The following is a 22,431-nucleotide window of genomic DNA, read 5'->3' as shown; positions in this document are numbered from 1 at the left end:
GGTCAGTAACACTTTAGCTTAAATGTAAGTATGTTTATGTTTCACTTTGTTAGTCGTAGTATATTTTAGATAACAGTTCAATGTTGGCACAGGTTACTATGGTTATGCATCTCCAACTGTCAAGAAGGATTTAGGATGTGATGTGATATGTGCTGAGCAGTGAGTCCAAAAAGATATTTACTATTGTTTATTCACACAAAAGTGTGTTGACTGATAGTACACATTTTGGATATGTAGTGCATAGTATGTGATTTCAGATGCAGTGTTAATTAGCATATTAAAAGGCGTCCCAGCATGCATTGTGGTTGTGGCTCATATTCACAATAATTAAAATTTCGCTTGATAAAGGTTAGAATTCGATTGAGTCCCTACACTCAAAAATAATAAATATATTAAAAAATAAATTCCCCGGGATCAGGGAATATATTGCTGGAACAAAGCAGCTCAAACAGAAGCAATTTTCTTTGTGTGCATTGAAGTTTCAAACTTTGAAAATAAAAAGAAATCAAATTTGTTTGTAATGATTGTGTGACTGAAGAGTTGTTGGCTCAACTTAACCAACTTATTGACCACGTTTCTCAAGTACAACTGAATTCTTGTTATTATTATTAATAATAAGTTTATTTGATTTGAATCATTTAAAAAATACCTCAAATTGTCTTTTCAGTGTAGAGAAAAAGTTCATATATTCATCAGTTAAAAAAAATCTTGTTAAAATGGTAGAAAATTACAGTGCATGATTTAAGAAGAAGGGTGTCAGTTTTTTCTTCTCTTCTTAAGGATGAAAACATCTAGTTGGAATTATACTCATCATGTTAAACTACAATTTGTGTTTGTAAGCAATTGAAGTGGTTGTCATTTGAAGGTCAGGGAGCCATAATTCAACCCACACTTAACTTGTTAATCTATTATTTCACCAACATCTTTCACTCTGTCTGTTGTATGATTAATGTCCGTGTATAGTAACGTTGGACAAGACAATGTCCGCCTCTTCAGTTGATATTTTGGGGGGTCTTTGTCAGGATGGCCGGCTGTGTTTGGCTCTCAGATCGAGGAGGCTCTTCTTTCCAAGTACACGGTGCTTCACAGAGAGAAGACTTGACTCTGAAATTCCTCCCAGTAAGAGTTGCTAGGTGATGCTATTGTCAGATCTCCTTTGTGGTCACATATTCATACCCAAATTGTAAGGTTCTTTATGAGGAGCGTCTCATTAGTAGTCATATATTCATACCAGACCACCCCCCCTACTTGACCCCTCCTTTACCAGTCGTGGGAAAGACAAGTCCTGGACGAGATGTGGAGGATTCAAGCAATTACTTGGAGGATGGTCAAAAAAGATTGTCCAACTTAAACACGCTTTCATTTTGAAAAGCTACCAAAGTCCAAACATATTTGTACTGAATTATTGACACTCATTGTTTGAAACATTTGCAACCAGTACAAAACATTTCCAGCACAGATGAAACATCCAAGAAGGTTTATAAATGTATATTTAAACACCAAGTGCAAGTGCACCTGAGCAGGACTATATGGATTGTTCACAACCGTGCAATGGCTTAGTGCTCCATCTTTAATTAAATTCCCATGCCATGGTCAAGACAGGTCACCAAAGCTACAGTACAAAGCAACTCAAATGACTCAAATAAAAACTGAAACACCTCCCTTATACTGGTTTGTTTACAGATGCTTAAAGCTCAGCATTTAATAATGCAAGTGAGTCCAGTTCTACATATTGCTTGATGGGAACACAAATATCGAATACACAAAAGTTAAATAATAGCACAAGGCACGAGTTAGAAAAATATTGGAGAAAATCAAATTATAAATGCTGAATAGGTATTTTAATCTTTTCATTACTACCAAGTTTTGAACTGTTGTACTGTTATACACAATGGAAAGTAAGTGAATAATTTTACTTAAGTGCAGTTTTTTAATACTTGCATTTTTAGTTGAATTCTCATATTTTGGTACATTAAATTTACAGTGCACTACATTTCAGAGGGGAATATTGTATGTTTTACTACATATTACTACAGGTATAGTAACTAGCAGTATAAGATTACATGCAGATGATCAACTACTAAAAAAATATTTGATATTAGCAGTAAAATGCATCTGTAGTATACAACCTAATAATACAACATTCTAAAAGAGGTCATTCTGCTTAATGAGTGCTTTAACTTTTGATACTTTAAGTATATTTTGTATTTGCTGGTGATATTTGTCTGCTTTTAGTAACAGTAAAATCTTGAATTCTGTAGTAATTTTTAGCTGTGGAGTTCTCTGATTTTGACTACTCAAGTAAGAGATCTGAATTCTAACACTCTAGGAGGGTTCATTCTGCATAAATGTTTTTCTACTTTTACTAAAGTAATAGATCTGAGTCAGCCTACCTTAGACACCATGCAAAATGTTTAAACAATAGAGATAAATAAAAATAAACAGACATTCAGCTAAAAATAAGGACAACAAAGCCAATCAAACATGGTTAAAAATAAAAGATTTATACAAGTAAATGCTAATAGGTGTAAATCTAAATACTGTAAAAACCAACAATGACCAGTGACAGACATATATGCAAGTCTTAGTTGTTTCTGTAAAATGTCACACAAAAACACATACAAATGGCGATACATGTCTGTGTACAGTGTGCAGGATTTATATTTGACAATGATGAATGATGTTCAAGCACAGTGTTTATTTTAAAATTTAAATACAGGCTATAATTCCTAATTTGTACTTAGGGCTGACTTACTTAACTGTACCTTACTTAATTGTATTATATTTAAACTATACTGCACATGATACCAAAGGAAATTTTGATTTGATGTCGATTTATTCATTAAACAAACATTTACAAATCAACACAGTGACGGTGCAGTTAACTCAGACCTACATCCTTCTCAATGAAACAGGTGCCGTCCAATAGCTCTGTCCCCGCCCCCCGGACTACCATATTAGGATCACTTCAACATTCCACAGCGCGCGGGGCGGGGCGGGGCCATGACGCCACCTGTTTGTCAATGGTCTGTGTGCTCGTGCTCACTCAGCCGGTAGAGTGAAGAGTTCCAGAAGTGGGACGGACGGAGGAGAAAAGAGACTTTGGGAATATAAAACTACTACTTTATATATATATATGTTTTAAAAAGTTGTGTGGAATCATGGAGCTCCGTCGCGTCAACGTATTCTTATTTTTATTTATTAACCACGTTTTTACCAGGATTCAGGCGAAAGAACGTAAGTAACGCTATGTTTTTACGCGTTGTGTAAAAAGAAAAGTGTAGACTAGCTTTTACCGCAACTCATGAGTCAGGAGGTTGGAATTTGTTCGCCAGCTTTAAGTTTTACATACGTTTTTAAATTTGAACAATTGTTAAGTTAAAGTTCTTCATGTAGCCTGTTGGACCTTTTGTTCTGTTTTGTTTCTGAATCAGTAAAAGTGTACTGAATATATCCCTTTACTATTTTAACTTTGTCCTATAAATTTAGAATGGTTTAAATAATATAGATATAAAGAAGTTTAAAATATCACTTCAAGTATGTACCACAGTTTTTAAATGAATTAGTGTCCTTGTTTGTATTTTCTGGCCTTTGTCAACTCAGGGTTAAGGGGCACCTGTGAGATGTCTTAACATGTTCGCTTTTTTCTTAAACTTGTGGGGCAGATTCATGTATTTCTCTCGTCATGGCAATTTAACTGCCCACGCCTTTCTCAGACAATATTAGTCCTGTATCCTGGACCTGGAGGACACGGTCAATGAAGTCCTGAATCGGACCGACATGCCAGATTAAAATGTCAAAGCATGGCATGTGCCCCCCGTAAAGCTGTTGGCCCCTGAGATCAAGGCAGAGAATTTAATTGTACAGTCATATTATAGTCATTTCTAAGCGTTTAACAGCCCATTAAACAATAAATCTCTGCCAGATGTACAATTAGGTCTGTAAAACATTTATTTTAAAAGCTTTACTAGCTAAATATGTTAGAGCTGTTATGATTGATCATTGACTGATTAGTCAATCAAAAGAAAATTACTTGTCAACTATTTTGATAATCAATTAATCGTTTCAGTTATTTTTAAGCTAGAATGTCAAATATATCCTTTTGAAATGTCAGGATTTGCTGCTTTTCTTTGTCACTTATGACAGAAAAGAAGTTACTGGGTTTTGGACTGGTGGTTGGCCAAGAAAAGCAATGTAAAACAATCACCTTAGGCTTTGGGAAACTGCGATGAGCATTTTTCACAACTTTTTGATATTTTATAGGCTCAACTATTAATCGATTAACTGCCAGATATTTCACAAATAACGTCAGTCAACCCTAAATATTTACTATATTATATAATCTTTTTTTGATGCATCAGATGTCATTGATTGCTTCTGTACTTGTTTTAACTCTGTCATATGTTTTTCTGTTTGTCTCTGTAGAAATATTGCTGGATATGAGCACTTTAGGATCAGAGTTGGGGTGGTTGACATCGCCAAATGAGAACAGAGTGAGTATTTATACCTCAACAGGCATTTTTAATTCTTCAGGTTCAAGACTTAAAGCTGTATTTCACTGTGTAAGACAACAAATGAATAAAAGGCAGCTGAAGATTAGTTGGTGTGATAATTTGAGCAGGCTACTATTTGGTAACAATAAACAGAGGCCTGTTTCTGCTCATTCGGGCCCTTAAAAAAGCTCTTTGGGAGAGATGGAATGAGTGGCAGCTCGGTGAGGTTTGGCAGAGCTCGGCTTGTCTTGTGTTAACGCCACCCTTTCATAAAAAACTTATGAATGCCATTAAAATGTCAAGGTTCAACCCCACATTTAAATTTACAGTACCGAGGTGCATTTCTACACAATCACGGGGGAGATTGTTTTCATTCCTAAACTAAACCACAACATTTAAGATTTTTTTTTTCCCCCTTGTGATTCCTCTCTGGATTGAGTGATAACAGGAGCAAGAATATCTGTACAGTTTTGTGGAAGGACATAAGTAAAAGAGACAGAAAGACTGGTCCATGTGTTGAGAACCATCCCTCTATCTATAGTTCAGTGGCTTTCCAGCTAAAAAAAGCAACAGGACATGGCCACTTCCACTTTTTGGGCTATGTTTCATGTGTGACTGTTCTCAGAGATCTAAAGATTCTCACTGTATCGGATAGGATTTCCCCCTGTCCTTCAAACTTTGCTAATCCAACTTTCTCACACTTGTAAACTGTGTTTAAATTTGTACTAGGGATGACTGTTAGCAATGTGTGGTCTTGGCTTCAGCAAACTTCATTTTCTAAATGCAGTATAACCTGAGTCTGAGCGGACATTAAAGTTGTATGATAATTACAAGCATTTAAGGTGGCCAAAATGTAGAGGATCTAATTAGAGTTGCAATGATTAGTCAATTAATTGATTAGCTGATTGAAAGAAAATCAGTTTTCATTGATTTGGATAATTGATTTCTATCAGTCAAACTTTTGCTGGTTCAGGCTTCTTAAAGTTGAGGATTTGCTGCATTTCTTTGTCATTTATGATAGTAAACTCACTTTGTTTGTTGTTGTTGTTTGTTGAAATTTTGAAAATAATTGTCAGAAATATAGAGGATCTAACATACGTAACTGTGAAAATCACAGACATAATTGTTTTACACTGTCCACATTAAGTGTTGCTCTAATCTAACCAGTTTTCAAAAAGTGAAAATACACCTAATTATTTTGCCTCTCTTTTATAATAACAGTTAAAGTAATGTACATTTAAACTTTTATTCCCTCAAACACACACTCAGTACTGTTAACATGCGAGGTGTTACATTTTAAAGTTAAATGGAGGCTTTTAATCTCTCTACTCGTCATCGCTTCCCTCTCTTAAAAACTCTTAATTGCTGCCAGTTTTGCTGCCATGCCTTAACACTGTGCTTATGAAGCTGATTTAACTGCTATAAATCTTAGTTGGTATTCCACAGTAGTATTTGCTGGATTTATATGTGTCTGACACACATGCACCCCAGTGTGTTAGTGGGAAAACCACACACGTTGTTGAGCACCGCACATGTCCAGGCCAATAATCTTAATTTGTGGAAAAAAGCTGCAGCTCACTTCTGCAGTTTATGAGCTTCTCACTCAGCATGAAAGAAGACGTGTCTCATCAATAAAACCGGTTTTCGGCAGGAACAAAGCCTCTGAGCCCTGTACTTATTCCCTGAAAAAATGCTTTTGCTCCTTTCATTATTGTACCTTGGTTAACAGTGACTGTTGCCCCTTAAAGGGATTGTTCGGGTGTTTTGAAGTGGGGTTGTATGAGTTATCCATAGTTTATTAACTACAGTAGATGGCAGCTGGCACACCTCCAGATTGGAGAAGCAGAGAGGAATATGAGCACAGAAGCTAAGCTATGTGCTGCTGTGGACAGTGTCTGCAAGAATCCATCAGACAGCCTTTTCTGATGGGAACTGCTGTTAAAACAAAGTAACCAAACTTGATAGGGGGAATCAGTGATTTTACCTTGCAAAACATGGCAGTTGTTGGTCTAATGCTGCCTCAGATTGTTAGTTTGTTTGTGATGTTGTGTGACTTTGGTGCTAGTTTTGTTAGTTTGTTTTCACTGAAGTCACAAAGTAACACAGACAAACCAACAGACAGGCGCAGCGGTGGTCCAGCAACCTTTGTGGTCTCCTGTGGTAAAATGACTGATTTTGCCTGTGGGGTTTGGTTGGTTTGGAGAGAGCACAGCACATATAATATTCTAAATAAGGTGTACACTTAACTTAATAGTGATTTTTTTTTTTAGGTGGACCTTTTTAAGTGGCTAAAATACCTTTTGCTGCTGACCTTGTCCACAGCAGTACATTGTTTAGCTAACATGCTGGTACTCTTCTCTGTTTCCCAGATACTGACCAGCGTCTTCTGTAAAACACTGACTATGAATGGACTTTTAAATAATTAAAACTAATCTATTTCCTCTCCCTTTATCTTTTTCTGTTCTACAGTGGGAGATAGCCCAGCAAGTGGTGAACGGCACTCTTTACTATACCTACAGTGTTTGTAACGTAGAGTCTACTGACCAGGATAACTGGTTACGTACAACATTCATCCAGCGGCGCCCGGGGACAACACGTGTCTCTGTGGAGCTCCGGTTTGTTGTGCGAGACTGCAACAGTTTTGAAGGTGAGTCTGTCACCTGCAAAGAAACCTTCAACCTTTACATCTCAGAGGCAGATGCCGACGTGGGAACCAACTTCCGCAAAGGCCAGTTTCGCAAAGTGGCCACCATTGCTCCTGATGAGGTCACAGGGGGTCCCTTGGTGAAGATTAACACAGAGACAAGGACTGTGGGACCTCTGTCTAGAAAGGGCTTCTACCTGGCTTTTCAGGACATGGGTGCGTGTGTGGCGCTGATGTCTGTCAGAGTGTACTACAAGACGTGCCCGTCTACAGTGCAGAGCTTGGCGGCCTTCCCGGAGACCGTGGCAGACAATCTCAGGGAAGTGGAGGGAGCCTGTGTGGAGAATGCCGTCAGTCAGGCCACCCCACGCATCTACTGCACAGCTGAGGGTGAATGGGTGGTTCCCGTGGGTCAGTGCCAATGTCTGGCAGGCTACGAGAGCATCGGGGACGCCTGCCAAGGTAAGCACAGCCAGAAATACGCCACGCACTCACTCAACTGAGACATGTTTGTGTTGCCATGTGAGTGAGTTATAGTAAATGAAACACCTCGAACCACTACTTTGGCAAGGTGGGAGGAATGAGCGCAGAGGAATGTTAATTGTGTCTGGCTTGTTTGGAAATATATCGCAAAAGCACATATCTGTCTTTAACTAGGCCAGGTACAGCAGGATTGAGCTTGGGTTGAGATGTACTGTATAAACCTGTTTGTTTGGTCTAGATTTTGAGGCAACCACAGATTGCTCCATGTCATAAAGATCCAAATCACTGAGGAAATGTCGACAGCCTCCCGGCGTCAATACCTCATCTCTTTACCTGTTGGGCAATAGCACATTCTTTCCACTGTCTTTCTCTCAGGACTCAGAAATTGGGGCTGGGCTGAGGCACAGTTTTATGGATAGGTCGATGGCTGGAGGTGATAAAGTACAGTAAAGGAAACTGTTCAAATTCCATACTACATATGACTTCTGTTGTGTATGTACACTGGAAAATTTAACATATACTCAAAAGATTTTAGAATGTGCACTAAATTTGATAAAATTAAAATTGGAATGGCTCCAATAACAGTAACATTACCCGATGGAACCTTGTTCAACTTTCTCCTCTCCTGTTTAATGTACCTAAATATGCTATATTCTCAGCGCGTCTATCTTGAAAAGAAAAACAGCTTTTAAAGATGGTTAAAAGATGTCTTTGTAGAGTAGATCTGTAAAAGTGATATATAGTGATCTCAAGTTAGCTAGTTAGCTAGTTTTAGTCAACAAAACACTAGCTAAATAGCTAGCAAGCTAATCTATATCAAACATTACCTAGTTAGTTAGATCCGATAGCTGAGTTAATGTTAGTAAAAAGCTAACTAAATAGCTTATCTACGTCAATCATTTGCTAGCTAGTTACATGATAGATACTTTAATGTTAGTAAAATGCTAGCTAGCGGTTCAGTTAGCAATTAAGATAGATTAGCTTGCTAGTTAGTATTTTGCTAACAGGAACTATCAGATTGAACTAGCTACTTAACAACTGATATAGATTAGCTTGGTAGTTATGTTTTGCTAACATTAGCTAAGTAACCACTGACTGTGGTTTTGACATCCCCCGGCAACATGGCTTAATTATCTTCAAAATTGGGTTTTCATTTTAACATAGCCTAGCACATAGCATATCTAATTCTTTTCCCTTCATTAATGTTTGTCAGCACACGTCTTGTAATTTATTTTTAATTTAAAACAGTAAAGTACTTTCATGTACACAAACCATACAAATGTTGCACCATAAAGATTAATGCATATCACATACTGTATAGCATTCGTATGCAGTATGAACTGGGAAAAAATATTTTTTAAAGGGTAATATTTTTAACTATTCAGATATTTATAGTCAAGTTTTTTTTTTAAAAACAACTACACAAAATAGAGAGACAAATTTTTAAAACTGACAGCAACGTGGGAACATACAAGGTTTGTAGTTTTGCCTATTCACATGAGTGACACCCAGACAAAGGTTAAGTATGCAAAAACTTTTCAGTATGTCCTGCCCTTAAGAAAGACATGTAAGCACATATACAAAAACCAAACACATGTGTGTACAGTAAAAGACATAACTGTGGTATTCATACTGTACAAACTCCTACTGTTTGTGTGGAAGTTGGTCTGTTGGCATTCTCGGGTGTGGTGTGTTGAACTGTCTGGAGGAAACGTGGGAGGAGAGAGGGTACAGAGAGAGGAGGAAGGAGGGGAGGAAGGGCACAGTATGGTGTGGGGATTTCTGAAAGGAATTCTTTCACCCTCGCGTCACCTTCAGCACTGATCAACTACAGGAAGGGCCGTGTGAATGTGTCAGAATGACTACCTGAGTGGTGTGTCTTTTCCTCACAACTATTTGTGTTGGGTTGGTTGCTAAAGCGACAGGAACCACAGATTACAGGGATGGGGCCGACACGCCTATCAGAGGGCTAGACTGAGTCAGGCTGCGGTTTATGACTCCTGATGGTCCGAGTCACCTTGACTGGCAGAGAGTGGTCGGCTCCTATGTGACAGATCATTCTTGCCAGATGAAAGGATTGAGAAATTAACTGGTTAATCAGCCATCGTTTCACTAAGATATTCATTGTTTAAGTCCCTTTTTTTTAACCACAAATACAAAAAGTTACAGATTTTAGCTTTTCAGTTGTTAAGATTCTTCTATTTTGTGTGTTTTATTCCACTCTGACCTGAATACCAGACAAAACAGGACATTTGCAGACATCATCTTGGGTGTTAGGAAATTGTGGCAAGCCTTATAAACACTGATTTAATAATTGATTAGTTGATTCATCAATTAACCTGTCATTATTTTCTCAATTAATTGATTAGTTGTTCGGTCTATAAAATGTCAGAAAATGGTGAAAAATGTCGATCAGTGTTTCCCAAAGCCCAAGATGTCGTCCTCAAATTTCTTGTTTTGACCACAACCCAAACATATTCAGTTTACTGTCATAGAGGTCTGACAACTAATAGATCAAGCCTTGCAGCTCTGTCGCTTAGTTGAGAAAACGATCACCATATTAGTAGTTAATGAAAATTGTTGTTGGTTGCATACCTGTGATAGAAAAGTAAAATAGAAAAAAATCCATTGATTATAGCTTTGCAATTGTCAGGACGTTCTGCTTTTCTGTGTTTTGTATTTGGATTTTGGGGCTTTAGGAAATTGCGGTGAGTGTCTTTGATCGTCTTTGATCATTTTGTGACATTATATAAACCAAACAAATAAGTGATTAGTCATTTAATTAATAAGTAATGAAAATTATTGTTGGCTGCACCCATTCATACCATTGATAGATAATTACTGTACTTCATAGAGTGAATCTTGCACTGCGGTTGTAAAAATGAGGACAGCATAAGAGAAAGAGCAAGGCGTGGAGGAAGTCGAGGCAGAGGAATGTTTGAGTCTTTGAGGTTCCTGACCGCAGGCGGACTCTGAGCCGAGCACCTGAAACGGAAGTTGGCAGAGGAAGACAGGAAATATTTATGATGAGAAAAATCTGTGATTCCAAAGTCTGGAGGATGACCTGGTTGTTAGGATTCAGGAAACATGTTTTATTACATAAGTTAAAACACAATTATGATTACTTTGTCGTCGTTTGTTCCAGCCAGCTCCCTATTTCCAATTTAACATTTATTGCTGGAGAAAGTGATATGCTTGGAGGCTCATGAGCGGCATGTGGCTTCCACTGAAGAGCCCAACTGTTGTGGGAAAAGGAAGTAAAGTGAGATGAGGAGGAATGCTGACTGACACAAATAAGCAGGTTGTCCTTGGTCGGAGTCAAAGGGTGGGGAGTGAGTCGACAGTTGGTGCATGAGGGTGGTTAGTTTCGTGGCTGCTTAGTTAGGTGTGGAGTGTAATTTAGTCAAGAGGATTAGTAGAGCAACAGGACAGCTGTTAGCCAATGACATGCCCCGCTTTGCCTCCCTTTGCTCTTTCATCCGGTTGTTAACACACGCAACGAGCTCCCTAATCCATGTTCCCACTCATTAGAACAATGGGGCCGACACAAAGAGCAAAAAACAGATTCAATTAACAGATGCACCAGAGCGGAACAAAAGTCCTTTTCACATGTGTGCCATAGTCAAAAAGGAGCGTGGGACGTGCACAATTTACATCGAGAAGTGAAAATACAAGTCGGTTGAATGAAACTTTTGGATCAAATGACAATATTTGTAGATGAACAAAATTCCAATAAAATATGATGCTAAAAACTCTAATTATGAGCATCCATTGTTGCCAAAGTCTGCATTAACAGTGTTTGTATTCATACGTTGCATACATGCCACCATTTGCGAGCTGTATAATGAGTAATGCAACATATTTATGGCACCACTCTGTCCAATCTGAGAGACAATGGATGAATAGGGCTGGAGTTTCTTTGGTACGTGACAGAGGTCCTGCTGCTTCAGCTCAAGATGAAATGGGCTGGCCCCCTTTTCTTATGCGAAAAGACCTCAGCTACACCCCCACTGCCGCCAAGTGACTCCCCAGAGAGAACTTCTGTTGGTGCTCCAGACCTTTGCCCCCACCCACCCCCCCCTCTGTCCATCTATTCATCTCCATCCCTCCCACTCAAACTCAACCTGCTCCTTCTCCTCCACCGCGGCACTACTTGGGAGTGCAAAGGTCCTTCTGCTTTGGTGGTGAAGTAACGTGACCATGTCTTCAATCCAGGGTTCACTCGACCTCTTCTCACGGCCACCAGCACAGCGGCCAGATGAAACGCTCCTCCTCCCTGGGGAGACCGCACACTGAAAGCAAGAGAAGGGAGATATTTCATAAGATCCATTCTTTTAAAGTTTTTTGCTGTGCTGTGGCCGTATTACAGAAACTTCCTATCATCCAGATCCTATCTTAACTGTTTAGTAACCACAGTAATTAGTGTCAGGACCTGATATAAAAAAGCCATTACAGATGAACAGTTCTATCCAAACTCAAGATAGAAAAAGTGTAAAGCATCCAAACGTCACAAAATCTTAAATAAACTCTCTTAACTCTCCTAACAACTAATGGTAGTGTTAGCTAACTTGTTAAATCTGTATGGGAGCTCTTTTATTGCTTTTACACAATGGAGGCTGTAAATTTACAAAAAAAAAACACCTTTGGATTTACAGAAGTTAACACCTCTAACTCATCTGTCTTGAACTTAAGTGGCCATTGTTGCCTTTACTCCTTATTTTGTACATTTCAGTATGTTCGTTTAAAAAAGCAATGGTTACTAAGTTGTTTAGCTCTTCAAAATGAGAGAAATAGTGATGGTTGCTGGGTGGCAGACATAAATGTTGATAAGCGATGTTGAAATGAGCGTTTAGGATTGCCTAACCTGAGATGAGAAAGGATGAAGTAAGATAAGATAGGATTCCTAAAGTTAGTTAGATTTGTTTCGGTGATACTAAATAGTGAAAAATCCTATATTTAACTCATCCTAACTTATCTTAACTTATGATTAAAGTTAGGAAGTTTCTGTAATATGTATCCTGGAGACCTTTATAACCCCAGAAAGAATGTGCATCTGTTTCCATAAACACACTGAAAATCATACTGGTTTCCAGCAGCTTTTCCTCTTTCCTGATTCCTCTGTCCTCTAACTATTCAACCTTGGATGCTGTAATTTGCGACTGGTGTCGGGAGGTCAGAGGAAGGAAGGAAGAAAGGGAGGAAACATCAGTGTTCAGACTGAATTGCAGCTCTTGCTGCGTCCTGGTTTCTTTCTGTCCACTCTGCACGTTCATTAACCTCCCATGCCCTGGAAGGCTGTTTATCTGTGTGCTGCTGAAATGTTCATCATGACACTCCACCACCAGTGTCCAAGGTGCCACTTCCTCTGGCAAAAACATAAATATTATCTGCCAGAGAATATGAGCTGAGGGTTCACAGGGGAAAGGCAGATCAGATCACCTGATGGATTTAATGCTCTGGTGTCATCCGGTCGACACTGTGCAGTGCGACCTGAGATTAGGCCTCTAGGCCAAAAAAGGCGAGTGGAGGCAGATCATCAGGGAAATCCCTTTTCATTCCTCTGCATACAAAGACTCTGTGATTATAGGTTACTCACAACAAATGCTTCCTGCCGGCTGGAATGACCTGGTATTACAGAGACAGCTTCATTGTTTGCATTTTGATCATTCATTCCTTCCTGTGTTTGTCTCTTTCACAGTTATTCCTATTCAACATGTTTAAACTAACACACACCTTCTGTCTGTCACACAGCTTGTAAACCGGGTTACTTCAAGCCATCTGTATCGAGTGAGTTTTGTCGGGTTTGTCCTGATAACACCAAGCCCTCTGCAGCTGGCGCAAGTGAATGTCTATGTGAGGAAGGTTTCTTCCGCTCCCCGTCAGACCCTCCAACATCCGCCTGCTCTGGTAACAACCACACTCTCTGTCATTTCACTGTTACCATAGGGATCTAACAATATATCCAATATTGTGTTTAAAAAAAATGTTTTGATACCATACTGGACTGTGACGTTATCTCCTGTGATATTACATGGTCATTTTTTTACCGTCATTTTTATTTTATTTTATAACAGAACTTTTTCATTATTTTCTATTGTTATTTTGGTAAGATAGAAAGAAAAACAAATTTTATATGAACAAAAAATGCTATGTACATCAGATTTATTATTTAACAAAGGAATACTGTTATGAATATTGTATTGTAGACTTTTTAACATGGTATTGGCTTAGCTTGTGCTTTTGGTATTGTTACATCCTCAACTCAACTTATCTTTATTTATATAGTACTGAACACAGTTGATAGAAAATGCTTTACAGTACAGTCAGAGGAAAACAAAAATGAAATGAGACAAATAAATGAAAAGGACACAAGCACAAGAGAAGAAAAAACAGTTATAACAGTAATATGTACTGTAACAAAATCAACTTGTAGCTCATTACAGGCAGGTTGGGAGATCAGGCTGACGCTTCTGTCTTCTACTTCCTCCCCCAGCTCCACCCAGTGCCCCCCGTGACCTGAGATCCACCACCCTGTCAGCAGAGGGCAGGCTGCAGCTGTCCTGGAGCCCACCGCTGGTGACCGGGGGCCGCAGTGACCTCACCTACAGTGTGGTGTGCGAGCTCTGTGACGGGGGCTCCTGTAACCCCTGCGGTGAGAAGATCCGTTTCGAACCGGGTCCTACAGACCTGAAGGAGACCACGGTCATCGTTACTGACCTGGATTCTCATCTCAACTACACGTTCACTGTGGAGGCTCGCAGCGGCGTGTCCGAGTTCGGTACTGAAAAGGCCACGGAAAGTATCACCACCGCTCTGGACTACACAGGTGAGCTACATCACATACAAAGCTTTTTGTTTTTTGCTTTGATTTGACCTTCAAATATGTTTTACTTTCTCATTGCTTGTGGTTTCACAGACACATACTTCTTCATGTGTAAACATCTGCAAAATCAAACAAATTTCCTTTTGACCTGTAGAGCTTATGAAAATCCATTGTGTTCAACCGTGTTTCTTACCTGGAGTGTCGAAGACTGCAAACAGAAGTATTTTGTTATTTTATGCAGTGGACGTTTAAAACATCTGTTCAAAATTATGTGCATAAGCAGTTCTCATAGGGTAAAGTCAGGGATTATGACAGTGATAAAGTATGTTAAGTATATTTTTTTAGCGGTCTTGAGTCTCCAGAACAATAGAGGTAAAAGTGTGACAACAGTGTTTAGATATTTTTAATGTAATATTGTATTTGTCAGTAAAAACCGTGGTACAAAAAGAAAGGCTTACTACACAAAGAGGAATTCAGTCTGACCCACTGAGTCTCAAAGGCTTTCATTTCCAAATGTCCTTTCCAAAGACTGTGATTACTCACTAACCATTATTTTGCTTTCTGTCTCTCACCAACCTTTAGATCCCCCCAAGGTGACGTTGATCCATCTGGATGATCGCAGCCCCACCAGTCTGTCTCTGTCCTGGACTCTGTCTCGCAGGCCTCCAGCCCACATCAATCACCGCTATGAGCTTATGTACCGCAGAAAAGTAAGACGCAGCGCTTTGTGATCTCTCATGTCTCCTTCCCCTGTTCAAAGTTGAGACTGTTGTATGAAATCTTCACGGATTTTCTCCTAAAGATCAAACAATGCTCCTCTCTTCTCAGGATGATAATGCTGAACGGGATGTGACCACCTACACGGTCTTGATTTTGGAGAAAAGTTCAGTGCAGATTAATGACCTCACCCCAGACACTACTTACATGTTCAGGGTCCAGGCGTTGAGTCCTGAAGGAAACCCAGGCAGCTACAGTGTGGAGCACGAATTCCATACTTCACCGTTAGGTACCAGCAGCCATTAAGTCTACGAATGATGAAACACTTACTCCAGTGCCTCTTTGTATTAATATGTATTCCACCTACTTAAGTTAATAAATGTTTTCTTTATGATTTCCACAGCTGAGTCTCAGATCCAGAACAACGCCACCATGGTGATGGGAGCCGTGTTTGGAGTTGCAGTTATTCTGCTTGTCGTGGTGGCCGTGCTGCTCTTACGTAAACGGTTGGTAACGAGATAAATGTTATCTACAGATGTGCAAACTGTGTGATTACGTGTCACTATTTAAGAATATTCTGGTATGACAGCTCAGGGAGGGTTTATCGATAATAGCCAGTGGTACAATTGAATACAGCCTTGGAGACTGACCTGCAATTACTGAAAAGCCAGCCTGTATTCTGTTCAGTCCTGTAGTGATTATTCATGTTTTCCTCTCAGGAGACTGAGCTCTCGTGGCCGGGGAGGACCTGAAGATCCCTACTTCTCAACAGGTTAGAAAAACAATTAAAAAAAATCTGCATTATTTACAGATGAAACAGCTCTTTAAGTTACTATTTTGGCTAATATTCTGGTTATTATTTTCCCCCTTAGATCAGCTCAAGCCTCTGAAGACTTACGTTGATCCGCACATGTACGAAGACCCTAACATCGCCATCCAGAAGTTCGTCACTGAAATCGACCAAAGTGCCATCAGCAAACAGAAAGTCATCGGTGTTGGTAAGTGTTTTTAAAATCACTTACCTCCGGTTTAGTAAAATCTCAGAGCACAGCTGTTTCTAATGTTTCCTGCTCTGCTGATCAGGAGAGTTTGGGGAGGTGTTTCGGGGCGTGATGAAGAGTCCCACGCGAGGAGAGGTGGCTGTTGCAATTAAGACCCTGAAGCCGGGGTACACAGAGAAACAGAGGCAGGACTTCTTGAGCGAGGCCAGCATCATGGGTCAGTTCTCGCACCCGAATATCATCCGCCTGGAGGGAGTCGTCACCAAATGTGAGTCGATGAGCTCAGACACAAGTCAAACAATCATTCACTGCTCATTTGCATCAACTCCTTGTGCATTTCTCTTTCACTAAATGTAACGTTTTGTTTTGATTTTCAGACAAGCACATCATGATAGTGACAGAATACATGGAGAACGGAGCTCTCGACACATATCTGAAGGTTAGTGCATGTGTAAGATTAGATTAAATAATCCGTTATTAGTCCCACAACGTATCAGTGATAAATAATAATAAGTATGCAGGCAATATAAACAGGAAATATAAAAAGATAGGGACAGTATAAACAAGCAGAAACAAAAATATAAGGACCGTATAAACGAGGAAATATAAAAGTAGAAACAATATATTCAATACAACCAAGAAACAGACTCAACAGTAGAGTCTACACTATCGCACAAAGAAAATATTGATATTGCACAGTCAAAATGATAATAAACACACAGTTTAAAGGGGAAAAAAATACTCCTGAAAGACTAATATTGCAGTTTTGTTGTGAACAGTGTGGTCAAATGAGCTTCAGACTTAAAACTTGGTATTTTTAGTTGTATTAAACGGTGACACTCCTGACCCACCCCACTCCAACAAAAACGCTCCTAGCTCACCCCAGTCCCGGAAGAATGACTCTTGTCCCATCCTGTTCCCGTGTTGGCCACAGTCCAGACTCGTCATGCACTCGTCAGGTGACTGAAACCCTCAGCAACCAGCCACCAGAGCAGAAAGTAGTGAATAAAAAAAAGACAACAGAGCAACTAGCATTATGTTCAAAATAAAGAAAATAATGTTTATTTGTATTAAATCTACATGTTAAAAAAAAAGTCCTATTGTTATCATGATTTCTGTCATGACCATCAAGGTAATTATAGTTAACTAAAACTAAAGTAAAACCACATGTCTACATGACTGTTAGCCTTCATAAAAATGTGTTTGTGTTGTAAAATCTATTCTGAACATCTTAAATCTCTCCCCCAACAAGTACCCCCATATCATAAAAGGAAAAACTAAAACTAATACTGAAACTACTAAAAACATAACTAAAACTAAACATTTTTGAACTATAAAAACTAAACTGAAACTAAAAATGTGCAACTATAATAAATCTGCTGCCTGCTCCCTTTTACTTTTTTGTCCTCTCTTGTCCCGGTCTGAATAGTGAAATAGACTCCCATCCCGCAGGAATCCCACAGGAATCTCGTGTCCCTCAGGATTCTCCCAAAGAAGTGTCAGCCTCTGATTTGTATTCCTTGTTAGCTCTCTATGTTTCTGTATATTTCCTTGTATTTTATGAGTAGGAAGCTGTAGAAAGAAAGAAGTTGCAGAGGAGTTATGTGACGATTTATTGTAAGGACCTCCTGAAACCTTGTAGTCACCATGGGTTGTTAACCAGTGGAGACCCCAGGAAGTCTGTTCAGCCCAGTCAAGAAATAGTCTGGCACAAACCCCCCATAAAACCACAACTCACAAGCCAAACAAAGAAACAAAGGATAGTTGTGTTTGACTGGAATTTATGACCCATTAAAAATATTCCAAAAAATATTTAAAAAATGTATTTTTTCTTTCTCTTTAGGACCATGATGGAGAGATCCCATCCTATCAGCTTCTGGGGATGCTGCGTGGAATCGCTGCCGGCATGAAATACCTCTCTGACATGAGCTACGTCCACCGTGACCTGGCAGCAAGAAATGTCCTGGTCAACAGCAACCTAGAGTGCAAAGTGTCTGATTTTGGCCTGTCGCGTGTGCTGGAGGATGACGCTGAGGGCACCTACACCACAAGAGTAAGTGTTTCACAGCCTAAAGGCCTAGAAACAGAGAGTAACCCTTTTGTTTTCTTTTCTAGTAACAAAAGCCAGACTGTTAATGGTATTTTCACTCTCAGGCGTCCAATCTAAAGTGTTGGTCTTTCAGCGCCTTGTCTTTCCACTCGCTTCACCCATTAAATATGATTTGTTAATGTTTGTCTTTTGTCAGGGAGGTAAAATCCCCATCCGCTGGACTGCCCCTGAGGCCATCGCGTACAGGAAATTCACCTCAGCCAGCGACGTGTGGAGCTTCGGCATCGTCATGTGGGAAGTCATGGCGTTTGGAGAACGGCCCTACTGGGACATGAGCAACCATGAGGTATGTTTTTTCTGTTTTATAGTTTGTCAAAGTCTTGTGCTTGAGATGATGGATTGTTTTGGCCTGTGCATGTCAAACTTTAAAGTTATTACCACTGAGAGTTTGTGCTGGCGTTAGAAAGTTGCCTGAAATCCAGCGCAGTTTCCCACCGTCCTCTTCAAATTAACTGCTAATGTCAACATACGAACACAGCACTTGTTTAAGTTTTTGTCTGTCAGCGAATCCATAAATAACCTTCATATCAAAGCACTGCCTTTACTCTGCCGCCGTCTCTTCCTCAGGTCATGAAGGCTATCAACGAGGCCTTCAGGCTTCCTGCCCCGATGGACTGCCCATCCGCCATCTACCAGCTCATGCTCCAGTGTTGGCAGAACGACCGCTCCAAACGACCTCGCTTCTCGGACATCGTCAACATTTTGGACAAACTGCTCCGAAGCCCAGAGTCTTTGAAACCCATCGCAGACTTTGATCCACGGTATGAACATCGAAGTTTGTGTTTTAAAAACAAAGACAAAAGTAAAAGAAATGGTCATAAAATATTCAATATTCAATCATTTATTGCCATTTAAATGAAAAACTGATCGGATTTTGTCTTGGTGTATGCTCGAGTTAGACAGAAACAGCAAAAAAAAAATGTACAAATACACACCAACAATACGATACAAGTATACATCAGCATAGAAATATCAAAAGTGCAACAGCATAAACATATAAAATACTCTATTAGAGCAGTGAGAGTAATAAAACAACTAATTTCAGGAAAAAAAGAAAGACTGTCTTCATTAGTAATGTAAACAAAAAGATATTAATACACGCTTGTTTGTACTAATCTGTAGTAAGAATTAAGTGTGAAAAAGGCAATTAGCTGTTTTACAGGAGGTTATGTTCCAGACTATTTCTTGGCTAGGAGCAGTGACTTCCTGCAATCTTTGCTAGTTGCCTAGCAACTGTTCCTAACAAGAGAGACAGGTAACATAACAGTAAATAGTCACTTAACCCCTGTAAAACTGTAAAGAGGTCATACTGTACATAGGAAGTTTACAATCTAGATTTACTATAATGAATTCTGTGCAGAAATTTTGTAAATTACACAACTTAAACTTTGTATTAATCAACTTTTGTTGTGTGTTTATAACTATTCAAGACCGATATTCATTTTTATTTGAATTCCAAGATCTGTCTCCTACATTATCTTAAACTGGAGCAGTAATAGTCTTGGTGTTTGCCATTAGAAGATGATAAATCACTGAAACATCTCTGCAGTATCTGGACAGTAAACCTGGTTCCTCCTTGTTCAAACATCGTCACTCAGTACTGTGTACATAATGTAGCAGTAAAATGATGAGTAATCCAAATGTACATTGTTCCTCGCAGAGTTTCCATCCGCCTGCCCAGCACCAGCGGCTGTGACGGCACCATGTTCAGGTCGGTGCCCGAGTGGCTGGAGTCCATCAAAATGAGCCAGTACAACGAAAGCTTCACTCGCGCTGGGATCACGACCATGGAGCAGGTGCTCGCCTTGAGGCATGAGTAAGTGCACACATGGCACAGGTGCAGCTCGGCCACACTGCGCTGATTTATCTGGCACCGGGCCACGTTTTGTGGTAACACAGAGAACGTATTGAGCTTGCAGTTTGAACATTTGTTATCCAGTTTGTGAATGCAGAAATACTCCACTCCGCCTCTGCCCCTGTCATTCCTCTCATTCTCTACTGCCATAACTTGGACTGTACAGCAGTGGTTCCCAGCGTCATTTGTCTCATGGAGCCCTGCAGCTTTCTTCGACACTATCTGTCACCTACCAAATGTGTTCATACATCATTAAATTAATTGTTTAAAAAAACACACGATTTTAATGGTCAGTAGGCCAGTTTGATGATTTACTATTATCATTTGAAGTGGCAGAAACCAGATATTTCAACCATTTATCCTTTACTTTCACCTGCCTTTAATTATCTAACCATTTGTCCATTACATTTAGTTACTTAACCGGTTTAGCCAATACTTTTAGCTCACTATGTCAAGCATTTCCTCATTACTTTGGCTAAATATTTCAACTGTTTCTTCATTAACTATTTAAACTGTTTAGCCATTGAACCCTTTGTCACTTTGGCTAACTATTTCAACCTTTTAGACACTACTTTTAGCCATTTCCACCTTGTAGCTGTTGTTTTCAGCTAGCTATTTCCACCATTTCTCCATCACTTTTGCTAACTATTTCTATCATTTAGCTATTACTTTTAGCTAACTATTTGAACCTTTTAGACATTATTTTTAACTTTGTAGCCATTGTTTTAGCTAACTTTTTCCACTGTTTGAACCACTATCAGCTAACTATTTCAATCTTCTGCCATTACTTAAGGAAACTAAACATTTGTCCATTATTTTGGCTAATTATTTTTACTTTTAGCCATAAGTTTTACCTAACTATTCCAACCACTTATCCACAAGCTCCGGTATATATCGTTTTGTAACCAAAGCATAATTTCTGTTTTTTTTTTTTTTTTTTTTTAATAATTTTGAGTCACTCCATAATCTTTCCTCCTGGTACACAAGTACCCCTAGTTGGAGGCCACTGCTCTACAAGTACCACCTTGGTCTCTCTATTTAAAACAGAGTCCATATTGTTTTTAGCACACTTTAAATGGGGTCATTTATCTTCTCCTTTCAGAGACATCAGGAACATTGGAGTGCGGTTGCCTGGTCACATGAAGAGGATAGCATACAGCATCCTGGGTTTGAAAGATGAGACCAGCTCCCTCAGCGTGTTCGCAGTGTGATCTAAGCATTCCTCTAAATCAAAGTGCACTGACCGACCATGCCATTTCACTCATGGACGAGGAGGACTGAAGTGGGGGGGTGAAACTGAGCTGTGCTGCAGTTTTTTTTTTTTTTCCTTTACTGCGGCGCATTGGGTCACGACTGAAGAGGACCCCCCCCCAAGCCACTCAGAAAGGACTGAGATCAAAAACACTTATGTACTTTATGATATGAACAGAAGATGAATAATTTATCTTTATGTAAAAAATGTTTTATATGTTGAACATAAACAAGTTGATGTAGTAAAAAAAAAATTTAAGTGCAAGATGTGAGACAATGTGAGAGTGCTTGGCTTGCATTCACTGAATGACTGAAATATTTTAAATGCTCAATTTGATTAAGAGCTTTTTCTTCCAAGCACTCACTTTATCCTGCCAGTGTGTCTGGATCCTTAAATCTGTTTATTTTTCCACGTTTTTGTGATCAATGAGACTTACTTTTAAATTTGGAATGACCGTTCTACTCAGGGCAAAGAATCAAACATTCTTAAGTTTTATTGCTAGTCTCTGTCTCACATGATGCATTTTCCTCAACGTGTTTACATCATGTCTTAATACAGTTGTCCATTTTTATTTAATATTTATTTTATTGTATATTTATGTCATTTGTTACATGAGAAATAATTCTGATCTGGTGCATGTTTGCCAGGCGGTGTATTATTGTGTTTAAATAAAATCAGTGTTGCCTTGTGACTGGATCACTATCTTGTTCTCTGTGGTCAACATGCGTTTGTTTTCACCAGAATTAAATATCTCGACAACTACAAACACGGTCCCTCGAGAAAGAACCTCACTGACTCACTGGTGTTTAGCAGTGAAATGTCAGCCATTAGATTGATTGCCATGAAATTCATTGCAGACGTTCAGTCTTTGGTGATCCCCTGACGTTTCATCTAGCCATGCATTATAGTTTATACCCCAAAACCTACAAAATCACCGAAATTCCCATCAGCCTCAGCTGTACGTTGTACTTTTCCACAACTACTAGCGTGCTATCATAGGAAACTAGGATGGTAACTGTGATGAAAACACTGATGCTGCACTGATTAAGCTGC

General features: G+C 39.3%; 2 protein-coding genes across 2 annotated transcripts in view; both read left to right on the top strand.

The window, feature by feature from the left end:
• LOC146331815 (ADP-ribosylation factor-like protein 8B-A) overlaps positions 1–22,431 on the top strand; it is a 189,064-nt gene that overhangs the window by 93,770 nt on the left and 72,863 nt on the right. The window lies entirely within an intron of this gene.
• Positions 3,084–22,074, top strand: epha2a (eph receptor A2 a). The gene is made up of 17 exons (XM_084735851.1): positions 3,084–3,237; positions 4,426–4,493; positions 6,963–7,599; positions 13,372–13,527; positions 14,114–14,446; positions 15,026–15,153; positions 15,272–15,449; positions 15,564–15,666; positions 15,880–15,932; positions 16,033–16,158; positions 16,244–16,429; positions 16,539–16,600; positions 18,005–18,214; positions 18,408–18,557; positions 18,839–19,032; positions 19,932–20,087; positions 21,229–22,074. Exons 1-17 carry the CDS (start codon positions 3,162–3,164, stop codon positions 21,335–21,337), a joined length of 2,925 nt encoding a protein of 974 aa, XP_084591977.1. The 5' UTR covers positions 3,084–3,161; the 3' UTR covers positions 21,338–22,074.

This window comes from Lutjanus erythropterus, chromosome 2, assembly GCF_056507025.1.
Source record: "Lutjanus erythropterus isolate fLutEry1 chromosome 2, fLutEry1.hap2, whole genome shotgun sequence".
In the NCBI taxonomy this organism is placed as follows: Eukaryota; Metazoa; Chordata; class Actinopteri; order Lutjaniformes; family Lutjanidae; genus Lutjanus; species Lutjanus erythropterus.
This window is presented reverse-complemented; position numbering and strand designations above follow the sequence as displayed.

What these genes read in the sequence shown, in the direction of transcription:
- epha2a (XM_084735851.1), top strand. Translation starts at nt 3,162, where the DNA reads ATGGAGCTCCGTCGCGTCAACGTATTCTTATTTTTATTTATTAACCAC. An exon ending in ATCGCAGACTTTGATCCACG is followed by an intron (nt 19,033 to 19,931) that starts GTATGAACATCG and finishes TGTTCCTCGCAG; the next exon opens with AGTTTCCATCCGCCTGCCCA. An exon ending in GTGCTCGCCTTGAGGCATGA is followed by an intron (nt 20,088 to 21,228) that starts GTAAGTGCACAC and finishes TTCTCCTTTCAG; the next exon opens with AGACATCAGGAACATTGGAG.